Source organism: Oncorhynchus nerka, linkage group LG25, assembly GCF_034236695.1.
Source record: "Oncorhynchus nerka isolate Pitt River linkage group LG25, Oner_Uvic_2.0, whole genome shotgun sequence".
Lineage (NCBI taxonomy): Eukaryota > Metazoa > Chordata > Actinopteri > Salmoniformes > Salmonidae > Oncorhynchus > Oncorhynchus nerka.
This window is the reverse complement of record NC_088420.1, coordinates 20,156,753-20,183,309: the sequence shown is the minus strand read 5'-3', so window position 1 is coordinate 20,183,309 and position 26,557 is coordinate 20,156,753. Positions and strand designations below refer to the sequence as shown.

The 26,557-nt window shown below is 43.3% G+C and overlaps 1 protein-coding gene across 4 annotated transcripts in view; it reads right to left on the bottom strand.

Annotated features, from left to right (window-relative positions):
* LOC115109171 (dipeptidyl peptidase 9) overlaps positions 1 to 12,376 on the bottom strand; it is a 29,309-nt gene extending 16,933 nt beyond the window's left edge. Inside the window, exons 1-6 of one of the 4 annotated variants that reach the window (XM_029633813.2) lie at positions 12,258 to 12,376; positions 5,249 to 5,339; positions 4,811 to 5,049; positions 4,324 to 4,436; positions 3,690 to 3,863; positions 1,827 to 1,995 (exon numbers count right to left, since the gene is read on the bottom strand). In XM_029633813.2, the coding sequence (XP_029489673.1) occupies positions 1,827 to 1,995; positions 3,690 to 3,863; positions 4,324 to 4,436; positions 4,811 to 5,049; positions 5,249 to 5,304 (751 nt within the window). In that variant the 5' untranslated portion in view covers positions 5,305 to 5,339; positions 12,258 to 12,376. Of the gene's footprint in view, positions 1 to 1,826; positions 1,999 to 3,689; positions 3,864 to 4,323; positions 4,437 to 4,810; positions 5,050 to 5,248; positions 5,340 to 11,819; positions 11,920 to 12,257 lie in introns of those variants that run through there. The other 3 variants (XM_029633811.2, XM_029633812.2, XM_029633814.2) reach the window with 3 other exon arrangements.
* Positions 12,377 to 26,557: the final 14,181 nt, after the last annotated feature.

The following is a 26,557-nucleotide window of genomic DNA, read 5'->3' as shown; positions in this document are numbered from 1 at the left end:
TTAATCTTATGGCTCTTGGGAATTATCTACTCAAAGCACTTGATTTCAAGGACATAGTTGCAGATTTCACTGCTTGGAAAATTAGGAACAAAAGCATTAAGATAAGCCATGATGACACTTTTTGTAACAGCATAAGGCCTAACGCTCGTCCGCTGGAGAGGCTGTCCAGGCAGCTGGTAGTGCTGAAATGGCGGAGGCCGCGCTCTTGTTTTCTTTGCGTAGGCTGTCTGGATGGTATCTGTCCATGGTCCTCCTGAATCAATATTGTGACCATGCTGTGTAGCCTAGGTTATGCAACTGTAATAATATGCTTTGTGGACTTTAATGTTGCTCTCCGATTTTAACTGTGATAATTATGAAACAAACATATAAAATGTTATGCTTACTGTGTTGTATTGTAGCCTAGGCTCAATTTATTTAGTTTATTTCGAGAAGACACACACGTATATAATCCCATGCATAAGGGGCTCATTCATCAAGCTAGGGGAAGCTAAGCTCTCTAAATAAATTGAATTAAATTTGCCCAAATTATATAGCTCATGATTAGCCTACTCCTGTCTATTATACAGAAATAAAATCATTCAAAATAGGCTACTAAAGCATGATTTGGCCACAGAGGATCATTAGCATTGCCTACAGTCAGAAGGAAAGGCAGCATGCACAATATGGGAAGATGATTGTTGTGTTGCGACTGTCAGTGAAAAGTAGAGGCCCAGCCAGGCATGTCGCAATATTTTAAAATACAATCACAGGAAAACATAGTTTGGAAAGCAAATGGTTATTGATGTAATGAGAAAGCAATGAAAAGACTAAATCTGTCTGAGTTATCAAAATTCTCAAATTAATTGGTGAGGGTGCATATGGCCGCATATTCACTCTTTATCATTGTTGGGTCAGTGCAAAGTATGTTTTTGGACAATTTCCTCCTCCCGTTTAGATGGATGTTATATTCTGTTTGTGTCTCCCCTTCTTGTAGGCCTATTTATATGGACATAATTTTTATTGATATGTTTGTCAGTAAAGAAGGCTATTGGTAATTTGTTGTACTAAAAAAGATTCTGCCAATGCCTCTAGTCATGTAAAGTGTAGTAGAATAACAGGAAATGTGTTTATAAAAAGCCAAAAAATAAATTCTGTCCAAAGAAAGGTAGGTAGGTTATCTGATATAGCCTAGGCCTACTCTACGCTATACGTGCTCAGCCATGCATTGAACAGTCTTTTTTGCAAACAGTGAATATTAGCCTTTTTTTATCGTAAAAAAAACAACCTATTTTTTGGCAGGCCATCTAACGATTTGTCCAGGTAAAAATGTACTTGAACACGCATTTCACAATCTGACATAATGGTCTCCTACCTTTTGGGCTTTACATTGGAGATAGTACATTTGTTCATGGTTCTAGGTCGTTTTTTAAGCATTTTGAACAAAGAGCAGTTTGGGAGCCAAATAAGCAGTCTCTTTTACGTGAATGGAGCCAAATGAGCCAGCTCACCGAAAAGACTCAGAACACCCATCACTACCCTCCCTCCCCTCACACTGACCATCAGATGCAGGCCTTCAGTCCAGTAAAAAAAATTGTGCTTCACAAGTAATACAACAAATGATCAATTACGTGTGATCATATATCTAAAATGTTGAATATTGTATTGGGCCTATAGCATACTGCACAAACCTCATTGCTATATAACTGTTTTTATATGGTTAATGTTGCAAAAACTGAAGTTGTTTTTTTTATCTGAGAGGTAGATCTCAGCTTGAATTTTGACTCAGAAAGTGATCTTGATTCAGTAAAGGTTGGTGACCATTGCTATACATCATTTGTGCCAACCTTTATGGCAGTAGGTGAGTCTCCTCTCCTCCCCAGTCTCGATGCTGGCCACCCACAGGTCGTTGCTATTGATGAAGGCCATGAAGGTGGGGTCGCCTGGGGAGATCTTGGGGTCCATTCGAGTGCCTGAGCATTGGGTCTTAATCTCTACAGGCTTCATGGGGGACGCCTGCTAAACATCGCACAGACTTTCAGGTATAGAAGTTACCATGCAACAGACAGGTTGGTTACCAGAGTGCCTACATGTCAAAGACTTTTCTATCACAAACACTTGTAGGTGACCACTTGGTACACTTCTTTATTTTAGAAGTGTATAAGGCACTTTGTATACTTCACTTTAGCAATGTACAGTCGTGGCCAAAAGTTGAGAATGACACAAATATTAATTTCCAAAGTTAGTTACTTCAGTGTCTTTAGATATTTTTGTCAGATGTTACTATGGAATACTGAGGTATAATTAAAAGCCTTTGGCACTTATGAAATGCTTGTATTGACAATTACATGAAGTTGATGCAAAGAGTCAATAGTTGCAGTGTTGACCCTTCTTTTTCAAGACCTCTGCAATCTGCCCTGGCATGCTGTCAATTAACTTCTCGGCCACATCCTGACTGATGGAAACTCATTCTTGCATAATCAATGCTTGGAGTTTGTCAGAATTTGTGGGTTGTTTGTTTGTCCACCCGTTCTCAATGGGATTAAGGTCTGGGGAGTTTCCTAGTCATAGACTCCCTTGGCTGAGAAGCAACCGCACACATGAATGGTCTCAGGATGCTTCACTGTTGGCATGACACAGGACTGATTGTAGCGCTCACCTTGTCTTCTCCGGACAAGCTTTTTTCCGGATGCCCCAAACATTCGGAAAGGGGATTCATCAGAGAAAATGACTTTACCCCAGTCCTCAGCAGTCCAATCCCTGTACCGTTTGCAGAATATCAGTCTGTCCCTGATGTTGTCCTGGAGAGAAGTGGCTTCTTTGCTGCCCTTCTTGACACCAGGCCATCCTCCAAAATACTTTGCCTCACTGTGCGTGCAGATGCTCTCACACCTGCCTGCTGCCATTCCTGAGCAAGCTCTGTACTGGTGGTGCCCCGATCCTGCAGCTGAACAACAATTGAACCGCTCTCCTTGAAGTTCTTGATGATCAGATAAATGGTTGATTTCAGTGCAATCTTACTGGCAGCAATATCCTTGCCTGTGAAGTCATTTTTGTGCAAAGCAATGATGACGGCACGTGTTTCTTTGCAGGTAACCATGTTTGACAGAGGAAGAACAATGATTCCAAGCACCACCCTCCTTTTGAAGTATCCAGTCTGTTATTTGAACTCAATCAGGATGACAGAGTGATCTCCAGCATTGTCCTCGTCAACACTCACACCTGTGTTAACGAGAGAATCACTGACATGATGACAGCTGGTCCTTTTGTGGCAGGGTTGAAATGCAGTGGAAATGTTTTTGGGGGATTTTCAGTTCATTTGCATGGCAAAGAGGGATATTGCAATTCATCTGATCACTCTTCATACTCTATAGAGTATATGCAAATTGCCATCATACAAACTGAGGCAGCAGACTTTGTGAAAATTAATATTTGTGTCATTCTCAAAACGTTTGGCCACGACTGTACAGAGCACTTTGAACAATTCTTTCCTTTAAAAACGCACAGAGCACTTTGCACACTTCTTCATTTTCACAATGTACAAGTTCGGACTACCGTACATATATTTGAAGGACTTTGCTTTCATGACACTTTGCTTTCATGACCACCTAAATAACCAAGATGCAAAGATAACGGTATTGTGTTAACAACAGTATGATCCTAACTTTAACAGGAAGGTATATGAGCTGTGTCGTGTTAATAATACTCACAATGAAGCCATTATGGCCTCCGTCCCGACAGTAGAACAGGCTGTTGCTGGCCTGGAACAGGAAAAGGCCGCTCTCGGCGTGATAATCATACGATGTGATCCCAAAGACCCCCAGACGCTTTCTCTCCCTCAGTAGCTCCTCCTCCCGGGAGTACACCCCATGATGAGGGGTGGCCTGATGGTCAGGGAAGATACGTACCAGACAGTGAGACAGCGATGCAGTGTTAGCTTAGCATGAACACCAGCGTGTTTTGGCTTTAACCAAAGTGCGGTTTTCTGGGCAACAATAGTGGTACCTTCATTTTGCCACTCGTGTTTACAGGGGAAATTAATGATAATATGTTTTTTGGGGAGGCATAGTATTGATGGCTGTGTCATAAACAGAGCATAGACAAACACAGGCACTCCCAAAGGTCAGAAGTACAGTAGTATTCCATTAGGTGCCAACTGAGCTGACCCGTGTATGTCATCCTCTACATAGTTCACATCAGTGCTGTGGATGAGGACATGCATGCAGAAATGCCTTGTGAATGTGTGACGAACTTCTTGAGGTGAACAACATTTATGTTTAGATTTCCCAGAAATCCGACAAGTGGCAAAAGGGAGCCCAGCGGAAGGGGCTGAGGGTTCATTACCTGAAAGTGATCTAGCATCTGTTTCCACGACAACACCAGAAGGGCCTCTTTCCGAATCTTCTTGGGAATCTCTGAGTAAAGTAATGAGTTTTCTCTACTTCCATAGGGCATTCCTAAATGAACATGAAGCGGAAGAAAAGAATATATTTGCATCGCTAAGTCTGTTTATCTTTTGTCTGTGTAACCACAAAGTTCAAGGATATTGTCACTGATATTGGTTGTTCTGAGGTTGTTCCTAAAGAGTTTCTTCCCATTGTAATGTTCCCTATAGCCTACCTTCTAACATTAATGGTGCAGAGGGAATCACACACAAGTAAAGAGATCAAATATACACATGAGATTCCTCCATTTCCCACCCCTATTCACATTAGTTAATTATGATACACCGTACGGTCACCATTGCGGTGCTGTTTGTTGACAGGAATTATGACGACTCCTCAAAATCCATAATGGGATTTCCAGTGAGGGTGTGGAGGTGTGACCTCACCAAGGTAGTAGAGTCGATGGGAGTATGGGCCTGACTCGTCCTGCCTCTGGACAAACTGGAAGTCGTGCGGGGCCTTGTTGATGACCATGCCCGTGTACTTGCGGCTACTATGGATGATGTTCCGCAGGCCGTCCCACGAGTGCTTCTCCACAAAGAACTGGGAGGGCACATCCTCCATCTCCACTACCTCCGAGCTGTCCGAGAGCTCATCTACAGCAGTCATTCTGAAAGCTGAATAACTGACCCATAACAATAGAAGTCACCAACAACATGATACAAAGCTGAATATAAGTACATACATGTAACTGAGTATTGAATACAAGTAAACGATGAGAACAGTCAGACCAGCTAGTTGTATAGGTTAAAAAGGTCCAACATGTCACATTAAAGCCACATTTGACCAAATGAGCACTGTAGAATGCAAGATTAGTTACGCACCTTTTCCAACTACCTTCTGTTTCGTCTTCAAGTTTCACCCTCTTAACTCTATGCATTAACCGGCCAACAAGCCTGAACCAGATTTGGAAACCTAAAACAGAGACATTGGATTTCTTTGATACAGTCACTATAATACATGTCCATCATCTTAAGGAACATTACAGTGTGAAACAAAAGCTAAAACCCTACCATGACATATTGAAGAACATTTTTTTAGAATACGTAGGAGACTGACACCAGACTGAAAATTCCCTGCATGAAAGAGGATTATCGTACAAGGACAAGCCAGAGAAACAGCACAGAATCTGCCATAAACATCCCGGATGAACAAGACTTCACATAACAATTCCCTAAACTGCTATACCGAAGAAATCTCCACACCATTGTTCTTTGACCTGCTTCATTGAGGCACAGCTCAGCGGCTCACTTGGGAAAAACCTTTCTCCTGCGATGGTCTAACTATGTGTGACTCAGGACAATGCTACATGCCTCTAATGTCTCAACATGAATATATCACCAGAGTGAGGAATGTTTGGCTATTACTCTACAATTCAGAGGTTAGTCAGGCTTGTTGATCTGCCTTCATTTTTTAGGCCTAAATGAGGTCATTCACATAGCCTACAGTACATTAACATAACCATCCAATTTATATTTAAAGGAAGTAGGGTTGCAAAGGGTCAGAAATTTTCCCGGAAATTTTCCATGGGAAGTTAAGCCTGGGAATCTTGCTTAAATTCATCAACAAACAAACAAAAATTTAGCTTATAACAGTGAACCTTTTTTTGTGGGATACACAAGGCAATTCTAGGTCTTCTGGAATATTTTGGTTGAACTATCCCCAATTCAATGGAATTGCAACCCTCTGCATGCACAGTGTATTCTTCAATCACATGTGTTGTGCACTCTTCCATCACATGTACAGCTGATTCTCAAGATCTTGCACACTAAATGAGATGCTAGAGCCCACACTACTACACTGTCTTAGCCAAGGACTAAGACAGCTTTCTGGTAAGTTTTGATTACAATACTGGGTGGTTGAATATATTTTATGACATACATGTTTTTTGTTAACTACTAAATAGTAGCCTGCAGCAAAGTGTGTTTGAATCATTTCGAAGTTGTTACCCATTTCTGCTAGTTAGTTTTTGCTACAATGTGGGTTTTAACTTGCTTGAGCATGCTAACTGGGTGTTAATTCATTTTAAAACATTTATCTTACAAAGGAGTTGTTTAATAGAACTGCTTAACTATTTATCTGTACATGGAATTGTATTTGGGTTTTTTTTACAACAAAAAAATTACAATCTTTACAGGAAAATGCCACGGGCACTATCTGATGTGTGAAGACATTTCACTGCAGCTAATGTAGAAGGAAAAGCTGTGTATATTTGCAAATACTGTTCCAAATCATATCTGACGAATGCAACAAAGATGCAGAATCATCTGGCCAAGTGCATCAAGTTCCCTCAGCGCTCACAAGAAGCAACCTCTGACAAAAGTCCCGCTAATTTTATTCGAGGTGAAAATGATGAATCAGACACCTTATCAATAGCAACAGCTCATGGTCCTCCTGGAATCAGAAGTGTTTTTGACTCAATGGAGGAATGTAGACAGAGAAATGCTGATGAATGTCTTGCTCAAGCTGTATATGCAACTGGTTCACCTCTGATGCGCACAGGCAATGTGTATTGGAAGAGATTTCTGAATGTTCTTTGCCCAACATACGCCCCTCCAACTAGACATGCTTTATCTACTCATTTGCTGGATGCAGAGTTCAACAGAGTTCAAGTGAAGGTCAACCAAATCATAGAGAAAGCAGACTGTATTGCAATCATCTCTGATGGGTGGTCGAATGTTCGTGGGCAAGGAATAATTGACTACATCATCTCCACCCCTCAACCAGTATTCTACAAGAGCACAGACACAAGGGACAACAGACACACCGGTCTCTACATTGCAGATGAGCTGAAGGCAGTCATCAATGATCCTGGCCCACAGAAGGTATTTGCACTGGTGACAGACAATGCTGCGAACATGAAGGCTGCTTGGTCTAAAGTGGAGGAGTCCTACCCTCGCATAACACCCATTGGCTGTGCTGCTCATGCATTGAATCTGCTCCTCAAGGATATCATGGCACTGAAAACAATGGACACACCCTACAAGAGAGCCAAGAAAATGGTTAGGTACGTGAAGGGTCATCAAGTTATAGCAGCAATCTACCTCACCAAGAAAAGTGAGAAGAGTGGGTTGTCGAGGACTCCGGCCACCCTGGTCGTGGACTGTTCTCTCTGCTGCTGCACGACAAGCCAGTCTGGGTCCAGGAGGCTTCTGGACAGCTTCTACCGCCAAGCCATAAGACTCCAGGACATCTAGTCAGGTGGCTGCCCCACCGCAACTCTGTTGTCATCTATGCATGGTCACTTTAATTGGCTCTACCTACATGTACATACTACCTCGGCTGGCCAGTGGCCCCACGCATTGACTCTGTAAAGGCGCATGTGACTAATAAAATTTGATTTGAATAAGAGCACCACATTGAAGCTGCCCACCAACACCCGTTGGGGTGGTGTTGTCATCATGTTTGACAGTCTCCTGGAGGGGAAGGAGTCTCTCCAAGAAATGGCCATATCACAGTCTGCCCTGCCCACTTCACTGTTGCTCCAAGCAGAGGAAACTGCAGTTCTGAAATACATCAAAAAGCATGAAGACTTCTGCCTGAAGCCCATACACACCGCAGTGTACATGTTGGACCCCAAGCATGCTGGCAAGAGCATCCTGTCTGGTGTAGAGATCAACAAGGCCTATGGTGTCATCACTACCGTGTCTTGCCACCTAGGCCTGGATGAGGGCAAGGTTCTTGGCAGTCTGGCAAAGTACACTTCCAAGCAAGGGCTTTGGGATGGAGATGCAATATGGCAGTTGTGCCAACATATCTCATCAGACACCTGGTGGAAGGGACTTTGTGGATCTGAGGCTGTTGGATCTGAGGCTGCTTTCCCCTGTTGCCTCCATCATCCTCCAAATCCCACCAACATCAGCCGCCTCAGAGCGCAACTGGTCCTTGTTTGGGAACACACACACCAAAGCATGCAACAGGCTGACCAATACAAGGGTTGAAAAATTGATGGCCATCCGGTCAAATTTGAGGCTTTTTGAGCCTGACAACGAGCCATCGTCAACATGGATGGAAAGTGACAGTGAAGATGAGACCTCAGAGTCTGATGTTCAAGAGGTGGACATTGAAGAGGTCCAGGGAGAAGACATAGAAGCCTGAGAGGAAGACAACCAAAGCTTTAGTTTCTAGACTATCATTTTACAGATGTATGTTGAAACCGTTTTTGGGAGATGTGATGGATCATTGGGGATCATTCAATATTCCCTTTTGTTGTTCAGTGAAATCATCCCATGTGAAGAGTCAACTAACTTAAAGTTAAATTCGTAACTAAATAGTTGTTTTTATTTCTATTGGAAGGATTTAAATCATTTGCCATTATGTCCACTTATGATTAGGTAAAAGGTTCATGTTTCTGTCTCCATATGATATGGTAAATATATCCAATGCAAAAAAACAAACATTTAAACAGTATTAATATTAATTTGCATATATTTCCATTAATTCCCTTATATTCCCATGGAAAGTTTCCACCTCTGAATATTCCCCAAAATGTGCAACCCTAAAAATAAGAATATGTATGCTTTTATCCTCAATGAGCTACACAATCCCCTTTGAAAGCTGAACATGTAAGCATATACGACACTGAAAAGGCAACAGGTTAGTAGGTTAACAGCTTATTATGCAGCTCTGCCTAAACCCCTCATGGTGGTGTTTTCGAAGCTGCCCGTAGCGAGAACTAAACTATTCTCATTAAAATGTGAATATCTCCATAGAGAAACTGAATCAGCCAGAAGGAAGAACCCCAACTCACAAAAACCCAGAAGAGCTTCAATGACTAAGTAAACAATGATGGGTACTATGGGATTTTAGCAAGGCGGGTGTATTTACACTAGCGTTGCTTTCAATTGTATTTTATTTATTTTACCTTTATTTAACTAGGCAAGTCAGAAACAAATTCTTATTTTCAATGACGGCCTAGGAACAGTGGGTTAACTGCCTGTTCAGGGGCAGAACGACAGATTTGTACCTTGTCAGCTCGGGGGTTTGAACTTGCAACCTTCCGGTTACTAGACCAACGCTCTAACCACTAGGCTACCCTGCTACCCCAGGGTAGCCTTGTATTGGGTTGCACAAAAACAGTCCATGGGAAGCCAGAATTTAAATACATTTCAACTGAATTTTTATCAACACATCGCCTGCGCTACTCGCTCATCATTCTTCTCCTCCGTCCTATTGGCAGAAACTTAAACAGGAAGTACCTGTGAAAAGGACTGTTCAACGTTGGTCTGACCAATCAGAATTTATACTTCAACATTGTTTTGATCATGACGACAGGAATATGTTCTGGGTTCCCTCAGTAACATTGACGTTATACACTGACTCGTTCACGGAGTTGTGCCCCCACCCACTGTGACGATTAGAATTTATCCAAACCAAACACCATGGATAGATGGAAGCATTTGCACAAAACTGTAAGCAGGAACCACCGCATTTAACCACAGTAAGGTGACTGGGAACATGGACGAGTACAAACAGTCCAACTATGCCCTCTGTAAGGCAATCAAACAGCCAAAACGTCAGTACAGAGACAAAGTCGAGTCGCAATTCAACTGCTCAGACACGACATGTATTTGGCAGGGAGTTCCGACAATCACGGATTATAAAGGAAAAACCAGCCACGTCGAGGACACCGACACCTTGCTCCAGGACCAGCTAAACACCTTCTTCGCCTGCTTTGAGGAAAACTCAGTGCTAGTGATGGGGGCCACCGCCCCTCAAGAAGTCTGTGAGCTCTCGTTATCCATGGCATTTAAGACATTTAAGCGCATTAACCCTTGCAAGGCTGCCGGCCCAGACGGCATCCCTAGCCGCGTCCTCAGAGCATGTGCAGACCAGCTGGCTGAAGTGTTTGCGGACACATTCAATCGCTCCCCATCCAGGTCGGTTGTCCCCCACTTCCTCCAAAATGTATACCATTGTTCATGTAGCCAAGAAAGCAAAGGCAGCCTAACTGAACTAAATGACTATCGCCCCGTAGCACTCACTTCTGTCATCATGAAGTGCTTTCAGAGGCTAGTTAAGGATCATATCACCTCCACCTTAACCACCACTATAAACCCACTACAATTTACATTCCTCCCCAACAAATCAATGGATGACACAATCGCCATTGCACTGCACACTGCCCTATCCCATCTGGACAAGAGGAATACCTATGTAAGAATGCTGTTCAACTACAGCTCAGCTTTCAACACCATAGTGACCTCCAAGCTCACCACTAAGCCCGGTCTGAACCACGCCCTGTGCAATTGGGTCCTCGACTTCCTGGCGAGCCGACTCCAGGTGGTGAAGGTAGCCAACCTCCGTTGATCCTCAACACATGAGCCCCACAAGGGTGTGTGCTCAGCCCTCTCCTGAACTATATGTTCACTTGATCAAGCATGTCTCAACTCAACCACCAAAATGGCAGACAACACAAAATCAAAGAAACAGCCTACAGGCAGGAGGTGAGGGCCCTTAGACTTCCCAAATGTGGGACCCACTTCCTCTCTGCTTACCTCATGTCAAAATAAAAGTCCTGCATGTCTGCCATATGTGGCCAAAAAGGGATAACTTGTTTTTGACATGAGGTAAGTAGAGAGGAAGTGGGTCTACAACAGACTCATGTTTGGAAGTCTGTTGAATAACAAAATCCTTTAGATATTTTGTCTCAAATTCCCCCAATCATAATGACCAACCTTCCTGCCTACAGACAAAGTTGAAATAGCATTGCATTTAACATGTGGCTTCCCACGGAGTGTTTTTATGCAACCCAATCCAATAGAAAGCAACGCTAGTGTATGTAAATACCCCTGCGTTGCTAAAAGCACCTACCGTGGTACATGGCTAGTTTTGGGTTGGCCGTTGATCATGACTCAGTTCCATTACATTACACATAAGAGTCATTGGACGAAGGCATCTACTATAAAGGGGAGTTTTGTTAAGAGCTGCGACGCTCGGTCGGAACATTAACAAGCATCGCTTGCAGTGCGGTTTTGGTAGCATAAGAACCTTATCAAAAAACAAAAAGTTTCAATTGATACACACATTTATAGGGTTAGTGTTCCCACACGGCCATATATCCAGTACAGTGAAATGCTTACTTACAAGCCCCGAACCAACAATGCAGTTTTAAGAAAAAAAAAGAAAAAACATTAGAAATATTATAATAATAATTAAAGAGCAGCAGTAAAATAACAATAGCGAGGCTATTTACAGAGGGTACCCGTACACCGGTGTTTAACGGAAGAAGGCCGCCAGAAACGTGTTCACTGAAAAATACTGTCCGCTGCAAATCTGATAAAGCCGGTGGTCCATGCTAGCAACTCTACATTGTTATTTGTATTATTTAAAACTCCTAAATGTTAGGGGTTGGTGGCATTGGGAAGTGTCAACACAGCCCATACATTCACTTACATTAAACATGCCCAAGTGTTCATTGTAATCTGTCCAGGTCCATAAAAAAACGATTTTATTAACTAGCCCGTTAAAAGTTAAAGAGATTCATCCTCGGATACTGACAATGACGATTGGAGCTAGGTAACGTTAGTTGGTTCTATGGCTAGCTAGCTAGATAACGTGAACTAGTACGTTTTATCGTCATATGTCACGCCATTAGCAATCCAACAAACTCTAAACGTAACGCAAAAAAAATGTTTTAAAGGACCCGTTTTCAGTAATTCATTTCAGGATCAATTTAAGCAATTGTCGGAGCTTTACTAGCTACACTGCTGTGTTGACAGCAGGGGGCTGTTCTGGCTAGCGAGTTAGCCTCAGCGGCTAGCAAGCTAACGGTTAGAAACGGAACAAGAAATGTCGGTTTACGGAAATAACAACATCAGGTTTGGTACTTACAGGTTCAGCCCTAGATTCTCTCACACGTTTCTAACTTCTGCTGTAATGGTGCGATTAGATGTTAACCAGTTATAACTGCGTCCATGGCCTGTAGCTCATCAGACAAAACAATCACGGAAACGAATTTGGGAAGCCTTAACGAAAGCGACCCTTCAACCGGAAATCATACATATTGCAGCATCAACCAATGCTAATATCAGAGACGGAAGAGGAACACAGGCTGCGTTTTCGTCTTCTGGTTCAATCAAAGTCAATTGACTAAGTAGGCCAGACCCAGCTGAAATTGCGTTGATGGGTTGGTTGTTTAGAAACAAAACTTTAGGTTACGACCGTAACCCTGTTCTCTGATAGTATGAGTGAGGTATGTATTCGTCAGAAGCCTTTAAAAAGAGGCCTTTAAGCCAGCCATTATTGGCTGGACGTCGAGACCTGTGTGTCGGGGGAAAAGTGTCTATCCTACCTTAAAAGGTCCAAGTCAGCGTCTCTGAGTCTTTCAAAAAATAAACAACACCTAGTCCTCGCACATGCAAAGAGGGTGGTCCAGTGACCTAAAGTTATTTTTCAAGTATTTGTTTCGGTATTTCACTTATGGGAAAACGGACTCCTGTATTGCCAGACAAGCTTACCCTGACGACCGACTGCCCTGTGCGATATATCACACAAATGGGCTTTGCCACCAGAAGACCCAACACGTAAAACCGTATAAGCCAGGGTCGGTGCAGTGACATCGAGCCTATAAAACTTCGCAAATGTATGAGGTGAAGTCCAACTCGCTGCTGAGCAAATATCTTGGATAGATATGCCCAAAAATAAATCGCAGAACGTAGCCATTCCTCTAGTGCAGTGGTTCCCAGACTCTTTACGGTCGTGGCCAAACGTTTTGAGAATGACACAAATATTAATTTCCACAGAGTTTGCTGCTTCAGTGTCTTTAGATATTTTTGTCAGATGTAACTATGGAATACTGAAGTATAATTACAAGCATTTCAAACGTGTCATAGGCTTTTATTGACAATTACATGAAGTTGATGCAAAGAGTCAATAGTTGCAGTGTTGACCCTTCTTTTTCAAGACCTCTGCAATCTGCCCTGGCATGCTGTCAGCCCATTCTTGCATAATCAATGCTTGGAATTTGTCAGAATTTGTGGGGTTTTGTTTGTCCACCCGCCTCTTGAGGTTTGACCACACGTTCTCAATGGGATTAAGGTCTGGGGAGTTTCCTGGCCATGGAAACAAAATATTGATGTTTTGTTCCACGAGCCACTTAGTTATCACTTTTGCCTTATGTCAAGGTGCTCCATCATGCTGGAAAAGGCATTGTTCGTCACCAAACTGTTCCTGGGTGGTTGGGAGAAGTTGCTCTCGGAGGATGTGTTGGTACCATTCTTTATTCATGGCTGTGTTCTTAGGCAAAATTGTGAGTGAGCCCACTCCCTTGGCTAAGAGGCAACCCCACACATGAATGGTCTCAGGATGCTTTACTGTTGGCATGACACAGGACTGATGGTAGTGCTCACCTTGTCTTCTCCGTACAAGCTTTTTTCCGGCTGCCCCAAACAATCGGAAAGGGGATTCATCAGAGAAAATTACTTTTCAGCAGTCCAATCCCTGTACCTTTTTCCTGGAGAGAAGTGGCTTCTTTGCTGCCCTTCTTGACACCAGGCCATCCTCCAAAAGTATTTGCCTCACTGTGCATGCAGATGCACTCACACCTGCCTGCTGCCATTCCTGAGCAAGCTCTGTACTGGTGGTGCCCCAATCCCGCAGCTGAATCAACTTTAGGAGACAGTCCTGGCACTTGCTGGACTTTCTTGGGCACCTTTCTTGGGCAAGCCTTCTTCACAACAATTGAACCACTCTCATTGAAGTTCTTGATAATCCAATAAATGGTTGATTTAGGTGCAATCTTACTGCCAGCAATATCCTTGCCTGTGAAGCCCTTTTTGTGCAAAGCAATGATGGCGGCACGTGTTTCCTTGCAGGTAACCATGGTTGACAGAGGAAGAACAATGATTCCAAGCACCACCTTCCTTTTGAAGCTTCCAGTCTGTTATTCGAACTCAATCAGCATGACAGAGTGATCTCCAGCCTTGTCCTCATCAACACTCACACCTGTGTTAACGAGAGAATCACTAACATGATGTCAGCTGGTCCTCTTGTGGCAGGGCTGAAATGCAGTGGAAATGTTTTTTTGGGATTCAGTTAATTTGCATGGCAAAAAGGGACTTTGCAATGAATTGCAATTCATCTGATCACTCTTCATAACATTCTGGAGTATATGCAAATTGTCATCATACAAACTGAGGCAGCAGACTTTGAACATTTATTTGTGTCATTCTCAAAACGTTTGGCTACGACTGTATTGTCCCATACCCCTTCAAACATTCAACCTCCAGCACATTCTAAAATGTGTTTTTTTGCCATCATTGTAAGCCTGCCACACACTAAATGATACATTTATTAAACATAAGAATGAGTGAGTTTTTGTCACAACCCAGCTTGTGGAAAGTGACAAAGAGCTCATATAGGACCAGGGCACAAATAATATAATAAATAATTTTGTTCTTTATTTAACCATCTTACATATGAAACCTTATTTGTTAATCAAAAAATGTGAATAACTCACCACAGGTTAATGAGAAGGGTGTGCTTGAAGGGATGCTCATAACTCTGCAATGTTGGGTTGTATTGGAGAGATTCTCAGTCTTAAATCATTTCCCACACACAGTCTGTGCCTGTATTTCGTTTTCATGCTAGAGAGTGCCGAGAATCCACTCTCACATACAGTGCCTTGCAAAAGTATTCACCCCCCTTGGAATTTTTCCTATTTTGTTGCATTATACAACCTGTAATTTAAATTGATTTTTATTTGGATTTCATGTCTTGGACATACACAAAATAGTCAAAATTGGTTAAGTGAAATGAAAGAAATTACTTGTTTAAAAAAAAAAGAAAAAAAAAGTGGTGCATGCGTATGTATTCACCCCCTTTGCTATGACGTCCCTAAACAATATCTGGTGCAACCAATTACCTTCAGAAGTCACATAATTAGTTAAATAAAGTTCACATGTGTGCAATCTAAGTGTCACATGATCTCAGTAGATATACACCTGTTCTGAAAGGCCCCAGAGTCTGTAACACCACTAAGCAAGGGGCACCATGAAGACCAAGGACCTCTCCAAACAGGTCAGGGACAAAGTTGTGAAGAAGTACAGGTCAGAGTTGGGTTATAAAAAAATATCCGAAACGTTGAACATCCCAGGGAGTACCATTAAATCCATTATTAAAAAATGGAAAGAATATGGCACCACAACAAACTGGCCAAGAGAGGGCCGCCCACCAAAACTCACGGACCAGACAAGGAGGGCATTAATCAGAGAGGCAACAAAAAAGACCAAAGATAACCCTAAAAGAGCTGCAAAGCTCCACAGCGGAGATTGGAGTATCTGTTTATAGGACCACTGTTCAAGACATTTGAGACTGGGACGGAGGTTCAACTACCAGCAGGACAATGACCCTAAGCATACTGCTAAAGCAACACTTGAGTGGTTTAAGGGGAAACACTTAATGGCTTGGAATGGCCTAGTCAAAGCCCAGACCTCAATTACATTTACATTTAAGTCATTTAGCAGACGCTCTTATCCAGAGCGACTTACAAATTGGTGCGTTCACCTTAAGACATCCAGTGGAACAGCCACTTTACAATAGTGCATCTAAATCTTTTAAGGGGGGAGGGGGTGAGAAGGATTACTTTATCCTATCCTAGGTATTCCTGAAAGAGGTGGGGTTTCAGGTGTCTCCGGAAGGTGGTGATTGACTCCGCTGTCCTGGCGTCGTGAGGGAGTTTGTTCCACCATTGGGGGGCCAGAGCAGCGAACAGTTTTGACTGGGCTGCGCGGGAACTGTACTTCCTCAGTGGTAGGGAGGCGAGCAGGCCAGAGGTGGATGAACGCAGTGCCCTTGTTTGGGTGTAGGGCCTGATCAGAGCCTGGAGGTACTGAGGTGCCGTTCCCCTCACAGCTCCGTAGGCAAGCACCATGGTCTTGTAGCGGATGCGAGCTTCAACTGGAAGCCAGTGGAGAATCCAATTGAGAATCTGTGGTATGACTTAAAGATTGCTGTACACCAGCAGAACCCATCCAACTTGAAGAAGCTGGAGCAGTTTTGCCTTGAAGATTGGGCAAAAATCCCAGTGGCTAGGTGTGCCACGTTTATAGAGACATACCCCAAGAGACTTGCAGCTGTTATTGCTGCAAACGGTATCTCTACAAATTATTGACTTTGTGGGGTGAATAATTAAGCACATTCAAGTCTTCTTGTTTGTTTCACCCCAAAAACATATTTTGCATCTTCAAAGTGGTAGACATGATGTGTAAATCAAATGATACAAACCCCACAAAACTCTATTTTAATTCCAGGTTGTAAGGCAACAAAATAGAAAAAAATGCCATCGGGGGTGAATACTTTCGCAAGCCACTGTAGGTACATGATTGCAAAGGCCATCAGTGTCTTAACAGCACGATTTGCCAAGGCAGGATACTCTGAGCGCAGCCCAATCCAGAAATCTGGCTGTGGCTTCTGATTAAATTAAATTTCCCCAGAACCGCATGTTGCAATTTCGATGATGCTCTCTTGTTGAGATATCGGTAAGTGGACTGGAGGCAGGGCATGAAAGGGATAACAAATCAGGCCGCCCGGTTGGCGCAGTGGTTAAGGGCCACCAGAGACTCTGGGTTCGCGCCCGGGCTGACTGGGAGGTCCGTGGGGTGACGCACAATTGGCCTAGCGTCGTCCGGGTTAGGGGGGGTTTGGCCGGTAGGGATATCCTTGTCTCATTGCGCACCAGCGGCTCCTGTGGCGGGCCGGGCGCAGTGTGCGCTAACCAAGGTTGCCAGGTGCACGGTGTTTCCTCCGTTTCCTTCCGGGTTGGATGCACGCTGTGTTAAGAAGCAGTACGGCTTGGTTGGGTTGTGTATCGGAGGACGCATGACTTTCGACCTTCGTCTCTCCCGAAAAAAAATTTAAGAAAAAAAAAAAAGAAAGGGATAACAAATCCAGTTGTTTGTGTCATCTGTTTCGGGAAAGTACCTGCGTAATTGCGCACCCAACTCACTCAGGTGCTTCGCTATATCTCATTTGACATTGTGCGTAAGCTTGAGTTAATTTACACACAAAAAAATAATACAATGATGGAAAGACCTGTGTGTTGTCCTTGTTAATGCAGACAAAGAAGTGCTCCAACTTATAGCCTCAATTTTATCCCACACATTGTATATAGTTGCGGAGAGTCCCTGTATTCCTAGATTCAGATCAATAAGGTGAGAAAAAACATCACCCAGATAGGCCAATCGTGTGAGAAACTTCATCATGCAAGCGTTCAGACAAGTGAAATTTATGATCAGTAAAGGAAACTTTAAGCTTGTCTCTCAAAAAACAAAAAACCTGTCAAAAACCTTATCAAGGGGGAAAGTATGTTGTAAAAGCATTACATGGTCGCTGCCCATAGTGCAGAAAATACACAAGAGTTCAGGGGCCTTGCTTTAACAAAGTTAACCATTTTCAATGTTGTGTCCAAAACGTCTTTCAAGCTGTCAGGCATACCCTTGGCAGCAAGAACCACTCGGTGGATCCTACAGTGTACCCAAGTGGCGTCAGGAGCAACTGCTTGCATGTGTATTACCACTCTACTATGTCTCCCTGTCATGGCTTTTGCGCCATCAGTACAGATACCAACATGAGCAGCAGCAGCTACGTTTGTGGCTACATACAGACCGTTAGTGGAATTCCCACGAGAGAGTAATGGTTCATGTGATTGGATGTTAATTATTTGACTAGCGTTGGACAAGTAGCCGAAAGGTTGCAAGTTCAAATCCCCCAGCTGTACAAATCTGTCGTTCTGCCCCTGAACTATTCCTAGGCCATCATTGAATGTAAGAATTTGTTCTTAACTGACTTGCCTAGTTAAATAAAGGTAATTTTTTTTAAATCTGACATTGTGTTGCTATTTTGCTGAAAACTAGATTGTTTCATTTTCTTTTTGGCAGTGAAATGACGCTACTCGGCGAGAGAAAAAACTCACCCAAATGTATAGCCCCGTTGGAAAATATACATGGACTGTTTGAAAATGTGAAGAAATTAAAAAATATATATATATATTTTTTTTTTTGTTAAAAATGTTAATCACATTTTTATTTGGCGTACCCCCACGGCATTGCGCGTACCCCAGTTTGGGAATACCTTCTCTTGTGGAATGAACCTATAGGCCAGCAGGAGACTGAAAACCCTTACTTGTGTAGGCCAAAGCAGTAGCCCCCACTATCCAGTAGGATAGTTGTTTAGTGAACGCTTTACCTGTTCACATTTTCTGAATTCCTTAGGTCTGTCCATTGATATTGGCAGAGTGTGTACTGGGCACAACATATGCAATTGTTGATGTTCCGGAGAGGAAAACGATGGGGGATAAAAAGCTACCAGCAGCAATGATACCCTATTGTTACTGGGTGCAAATTGTGCACATGACGAGTGCACTGAGAGTGCGTGAATGTCACTTACATGCTTGGCGGAGGCCAATGTTAGTAATCGCAAGGTCTTAAATGAAAGCATCTTCAGTTCCACCTGATCCAGGGGCTCAAAAAGATGTTGGCATAGAACATCCAAAACAATTGATAAATCCCATGATGGGCAAGCTGTTTGGACACTGGACGCAAACGATAGGCACCCTTCATGAAACGGGCGACAAGGGGGTGTTGTCCCACTGCCGTGCTCCCAAAACCCACACTACAAGCCAAAATAGATGCTAGATATACTTTAATAGTAGAAAACACATGTCCTTTTTCTAATAATTCCTGTACAAATGACAGGATTACCGGGACAGAGCACTGGAATGACACTGTCTGTGTTTTAATGCACCATTCCTCAAATACAAGCCATTTACAATTATAAAGGGACCTGGTGGATGAGGCTCTAGCACTCTGAATTGTCAAATTACATTTTAGGGAAGCCCGACATTGTTCAAGTTGAACCATTCACGGGCCAGGCCCAGAGCGCCAACCGTTCTGGTTGAGGATGGAAAATCTACCCTCGCGCCTGGCACAGTAGGTCCCGACGCAGGGGAGGGCCACGAATGAACGCATAGTAGTTGAGTGATCTCCACTAACCAGTATTTCTCTGGCCAATGTGGGGCTATTAGTATGAGAGGTAGACCCTTCTCCCGCATCCTGGCTAGGGTGGGGGAAATCAGGGCTAGTGGGGGTATGCATACAGAAGGATGCGTGACCACCCGTGTGCCAATGTGTCCACACCCATCGGTGCATCCCGATCCCTCACGGAAAAGAACAGTGAACACGGAGTATTCTCCATTGATGCATAAAGATCTCCTGGCATGCCAAAGTGCATCCAAGCCTGATTGGCTACCTCTGGGGGGAGTTTCCACTCTCCGTATAGAGGGTTCCCCCTGGAAAGTAAATCTGCAACCAGATTCAGTACTCCCAGTACATGAGTAGCTCTCGGTGACTGGAGATGCACACTGCTCCACATAATCAGTCTGTGTGCCAGTGTGTATAAGTGAGGGGATCGCACTCCCCCTTGTCTGTTTATGTAAGCCACAACAGTGGTATTGTCTGTTCTGACTAGAACATGACGACCCTCCAGAAATGGGAAGAATTACTTTAATGCTAGGGACACTGCACGGAGTTCCAGGCTGTTTATGTGAGTAGATCGGAGATGGGGTCCCCACACCCCATTGACTGTTCTGCCCTCGTGGGTCGCACCCCAACCCAAGAGATGAGTCTGTTGTGACTAGGTTTCTGGATAAAACAGTGGCTATCTGGGCACCCTGTGACAGAAACGTACGGTGTCTCCAGGAGGGCAGTGCTACCATGCAGTCTATAAGATCTGTACACGGTGATGTTTGTGACATATTGGGGTCAGACCTAGAGAAGAGACCCAGCCTTGAAACCCTCTCATATGCAAACGTCCTAATGGGATGACTACTGATGCATCAACCAGCGGCTTTCAGTAGACGCAGGTTGAGGTCTGTGGCAATATAGATCTCATCCCACAGACCTGGCTTCGGTGACCGCTAGCTCCTCCTGTAGCTCAGCTTGGTATGCCAAGAGCATGGAGGCCGTGCTGAGAGCCCTTACCGCTGTGACGACCGATCTGTAGACCTTCTCTGTCGCAGAGGACTGGAAGCACTCGTACTTGTACTTGTAAGGTGGGGCCAGTCAAGGTCATGGAGGACTTCTGGCTAGGGTGTAGATGGGAAGCCACAAAGGGGTTCGATGGGGGGTATGTAGGCAAGCCCAATCCCCACCATGTCAACACAGTCCATCACCGACCCACCTTGGACAGGGTACTCGGAGCACACCGAGTGGGTGTCTTTGGGCGATATCTTGTTTCCACAAGAGCAGATTTGTGCCAGGAGCTTCTCCTTGTTTGGGGTGGGAGATGCTTTTGTTGTCATAGCTTGGATACTGACAGCTTAGCTGTCAGAAAAAAACTAGAGTTGTAGGCTAGTCCGATAGCTAGCGATTAGTGGGTTATGTGCGACGGTGGCACTCGGTGTGATGGCCACATACCGTTTTCAAAACAACAGGTTAGAAAAGATAGCTTGGTGTAGCTATCAAAAATGTTTCTTGTCGAAGTAAAACCACAAAAGCTAGCTAGCGACTTGTTGCTGTTTGGATACAGCTAACTTTTTTATTTATTTTACTAGGCAAGTCAGTTAAGAACAAATTCTTATTTTCAATGATGGCCTAGGAACAGTGGGTTAACTGCCTGTTCAGGGGCAGAACGACAGATTTGTACCTTGTCAGCTCGGGGATTTGAACTTGCAACCTTTCGGTTACTAGTCCAACGCTCTAACCACTAGGCTACCCTAGTGTCACAGCTGTTCACATTCCTCCCTCAAATAATTTCCTCTAACTATGGTGAAGGAAAAGGAAAATTGTGACCACCACACAGTCCCGAGAATAGCGCCCGGTGAGCGAGTTCTGGAAAATGCAGTCGTGTCGAGGTAAGTTTTATGATGAAAAGCAACGAAATTGGGGAGAAAAAGGGGTCAAATTTAAAATAAATTTTAAATAAATTTTACATTTTAAAAAGAAGAGAATTAGTTTGCGAGTGGGTAACCCACCTCTACCATCTGTCCTATTGGCCAACGTGCAAGCATTGGAGAATAAACTGGATGAGTACCGTTCAAGACTATCCTACCAACAGGACATTAAAAACGGAAATATCTTATGTTTCACCGAGTCGTGGCTGAACGACAACATGGATAATATACATTTGGCTGTTTTCTCCGTGCATCGACAAGACAGAACAGCTGCCTCTGGTAAGACAATGGGTGGCGGTCTCGAGGTTTTGCTCAGCTGAGGAAGGGTATCTCATGATAAGCTGTAGACCACACTATTTACCAAGAGAGATTTCGAAGCTGTGTATTTACCACCACCCAATGCTGGTACTAAGACCACACCCAAGAAGCTGTATAAAGCCAGGCGGCACTCCTAGTGGCCGGGGACCTTAATACAGGGAAAATTAAATCTGTTTGACCTAATTTCTACCAGTATGTTACATGTGCAAAAAGAGGGAAAAAAACACTCTAGACCACCTTTATTCGACACACAGAGATGCATACAAAGCTCTCCCTCGCCCTCCATTTGGCAAATCTGACCATAATTCTATCCTCCTGATTCCTGCTTACAAGCAAAAACTAAAGCAGGAAGTACCGGCAACGATGATACAGCCTATAGGGATGAGGTCAGAGACCTAGAAGTGTGGTGCCAGGACAACAACCTCTCCCTCGACGTGAGCAAGACAAAGGAGATGATTGTGGACCACAGGAAAAGGAGGACCGAGCACACCCCCATTCTCATCAACAGTGCTGTAGTGGAGCAGGTTGAGAGCTTCAAATTCCTTGGTGTCCACATCACCAATAAACTATCATGGTCCAAACACACCAAGACAGTCGTGAAGATGGCACGACAATGCCTATACCCCCTGAGGAGAATGAAAAGGTTTGACATGGATCTTCAGATCCTCAAAAAGTTATACAGCTGCACCATCGAGAGCATCCTGAATAGTATGGAAACTGCTTGGCCTCTGACCGCAAGGTACTACAGAGGGTAGTCTGTACGGCCCAGTACATAACTGGGGCCAAGCTTCCTGCCATCCAGGACCTCTTTACCAGGCAGTATCAGAGGAAGGCCCAAAAAATTGCCAAAGACTCCAGCCACCCTAGTAATAGACTGTTCTCTCTGCTACCATATGGCAAGCGGTCCCGGAGCGCCAAGTCTAGGTCCATAAGGCTTTCTACCCCCAGCCATAAGACTGCTGAACAGCTAATCAAATGGCTACCCGGACTATTTGCATTGACACCACCCCCTTTTTTACGATGCTGCTACTCACTGTTTATTATCTATTATCTATGCATAGTCACTTTACCCCTATCTATACGTACTGTAAATATTACCTCAATTCCTGACCTGTGCCCCCGCACCTTGACTCGGTACCGGTACCCCCTGTATATAGCCTTGTTATTGTTATTTTATTGTTGCTCTTTTATTTTTTACTTTAGTTTATTTAGTAAATATTTTTCTTAATTCTTATTTTTCTAAAAACTGCATTGTTGGTTAAGGGCTTGTAAGTAAGCATTTCACGGCGCATTTGACAAATAACATTATTTGAGTTGATTTGACAATTATCAGCAGTTGAAATCATGACGTTGATTACTTTAAACGTCTTCTACAGAACCGCTTGACCGATTGCCACCAAATTTGGTCTATAGTATCTATGGATGAACACCTTCAAACACATTTTCCAAGAATCTAGCTAAAACAATGTGGTCGCTATGAGCCAATGAGTTTGTATGAATGGTTTTCCCTTTCCGACAGCGCCACAATGTGGCCAAACTCAGCCACACTTTACAGGTTAGTTAGAGTCATATCATTGAGTCAAACAGATCAAGACATGTAAATATGTGCCCGTTATAGCACCACCGTGTGGTCGATCTAAAGGTGCTTGCATATGTTGAGTGTTGACACTGTTTGCAACATGTGTACCAAACGTGAGTGATTTATAGGCATTTATGTGCGAGACCACACCCACATTAATGTTTATTGGTCAATAACGGCCATTTTGTTTTTGGTATAAGTCTGGAAAATATTGCCTTGAGAGATCTTGGTCCATAGATGCCACGTATCAAGTTTTGTGCAGATCGGTCATTCGATGCCAGAGGAGTGCCATTTTAAGTGGCGGGAAATCCATCATGGTCGACTTAATGGGTCCTACAGACAAATGTGTTCCTTGTGAGAATGACCTATGTACTGATTTTCATGATTCTAGCTCAAACAGTGTAAAATTAGACATATTGCCTTCGGATGAGCTACTTCTGTACTGTTTACCACACTTGCCAAATTTCAGAACTCAACATACAAACGATACATCAGAACTCAAAATCAAACTGACCCTGCAAAAGAATATGCTTTTGATGTATTTTGGACTATTTTCAATGCTGTTAACTACTTTAAACGTTTTCACCTCCAGAATCGCTCGACCGATTGGCAACACATTTGGTACATAGCATCTATGGATGAACATCTTTAAACACACTATTGTCCAAGATTCTAGCTGAAACAATATGGCTGCTATGAGGCAACATGCTTGAGTGAATGTTTTTTCCTGTCCAACAGCGCCACAATGTGACCAAACTCAACCCTATTTTACAGGTTAGCTAGACTCATACCCTTGAGCATTTGTGCCAAATTTAATCAGATCAAGAGATATAAAAATGTGCCCAACGTGTGGTAGATATGAATGTGCTTGCATATGTACCACATTTCATTAAACATACGAATATCTGTGGCTGATTTACAGTATATGCATTTATGTGACAGACCGCACCCACGTGAATGTTTATTGGTCATGTTGTTTGACATACTATCCGGGATGTGTTTACAGACCTTGGTCCATAGATACCATATATCAAGTTTCGTGAAGATCGGTCATTTGGTGGAAGAGGAGTAGCATTTGAACTGTTTTTCTGAACATTCTAAATGGTGGAAAATCCTTCATGGTGAACCTTGTGGGTTCTTGAGGCAAATTTGTTCCTTGTGAGGAGATGGACCCACAGTACGCACCACATTTTATGACTAGGTCACACAGGGTTAGGGGCATGGCCTTTCAAAGTTTGCATTTTCAATCGCTTGTTTTTGGCCTACCATGTTGTCAATTGTCATGGCATTGCATGGGAGGGTGTGGCTTTTGGCCCTTTACCATCATGCCAGGTTGCACCCTCCTGGGACTTACCTTCTCACGAAAATGTGCATGTGAATTTCGGCTTTACAGAAGAAGATTAAAAAGAAGAATGAACCGGAACAAAAACAATAGGGTTTCACCAGCTTCGCTGCTTGAACCCCTAACTAGCTGAAACGATCCACCAATGATACCCTATATGGCAGCTTCTTGTCATTAACCACGTTTCCACTCAATTGTTATGCAAGAAAAGTCATACCGGGCTTCCGAGTGGCGAAGCGGTCTAAGGCACTGCATCTCTGTGCTAGAGGTGTCACTACAGTCCCTGGTTCGATTCCAGGCTGTATCACAACCGGCCATGATTGGGAGTCCAATGGGGTGGCACACAATTGGTCCAGCGTTAGGGTTTGGCCTGTGTAGGCCGTCATTGTGAATAAGAATTTGTTCTTAACTGACTTGCCTAGTTAAATAACGCTAAAATAACCCTGTCATGACAGCTGTGATGGAAATAGGAAGTTTCGGTAAAATTGTATAAATGCCGACACATAATTTGTTCGTTTGACATGGTGGGATCTTTTTGTGTCGGTAATTAATTATATGAGAATTCTGCCTTTATGCGCAAATATTGATATAATAACCATTATATTGAAGTAAACTTGGAGTCACGTGATGGTATGGCGTGTGGCCTCCCACTGCGACTCTTGAAACCATGCCGTTTATTAGGCTGCAGATTGGGGTGGTGAACGTGCACGATGATGAGCTTGATGCTCATTTCCAATAAATATTGAGGTTCTTATTCTGGTGACGTGATGATGGATTCTTGACTGCTTTTTGACAAATAAAAATATTATCGCTCTTATCCATAATAATGTCATCATGTAAACTAGCCTCCCCGCACCGTATCTGCGAGCCGTTGGCTAGAGCGAACGTAAAACCAGAGTAGGCACATTTGCTATTTAACGCAACCGTTTTTGTGGCAAAACTATCCGTAGAGGTGAAAATCAGATGCAAACAATTAACTTTAGATTTTTATTCGGTACATGAACACGAAAAAGTACATTTTGGTTACACTATGTCATCAAGCAATAATTTCTAAAAGTAACAAATCAGTTTGTTGGAAACACCACTGGTGGGAAAATTCACATTTTTCCACCAGCAGATTTTTGAATATTCGCATGAAAATCTTTTGCCAATTGGATGGAAACCTAGCTATTGTTACGAACTATCTGGCCAAACAGAATCACAAGACCCAGACTCTTGACCCCTTGAAGCGTGCGCATCTTAATTTATCCACCATCTTTGATAATATAGTCAATGAACAAAAATATAAACACAACACGTAAAGTGTTGGTCCCATGTCTCATGACCTGAAATAAAAGATCCCAGAAATTTTCCACATGAACAAAAAGCATATTCTTATCTCAAATTGTGTGCACAAATTTGTTACATCCCTGTTTGTGAGCATTACTCCTTTGCCAAGATAATCCATCCACCTGACAGCTGTGGCATATCGAGAAGCTGATTAAACAGCATGATCATTACAGGTGCACCTTGTGCTGGAGATAATAAAAGGCCACTCTAAAATGTGCAGTTTTGTCACACAATGCCACAGATGTCTCAAGTTTTGAGGGACTGCAATTGGCATGCTGACTGCAGGAAATGTTCATTCATTTCTCAACCATAAACTGCCTCCAAAGTCATTTAAGAGAATTTGGCAGTAAGTACAACTGGCCTCACAACCGCAGACGTGAACGGCGTTGTGTGGGCGAGCAGTTTGCGTTGTGAACAGAGTGCCCCATAGTAGTGGTGGGGTTATGGTATGGGCAGGCATAAGCTACAGACAATGAACAATGGCAATTTGAATGCAGAAATACCGTGACAATATCCTGAGACCTATTGCTGTGCCATTCATCCTCCGCCATCACCTCGTGTTTCAGCATGATAATGCACGTCACCATGTCACAAGGATCTGTACACAATTCCTAGAAGCTAAAACTGTCCCAGTTCTTCCATGGCCTGCATACTCACAAGACATGCCATCAATTGAG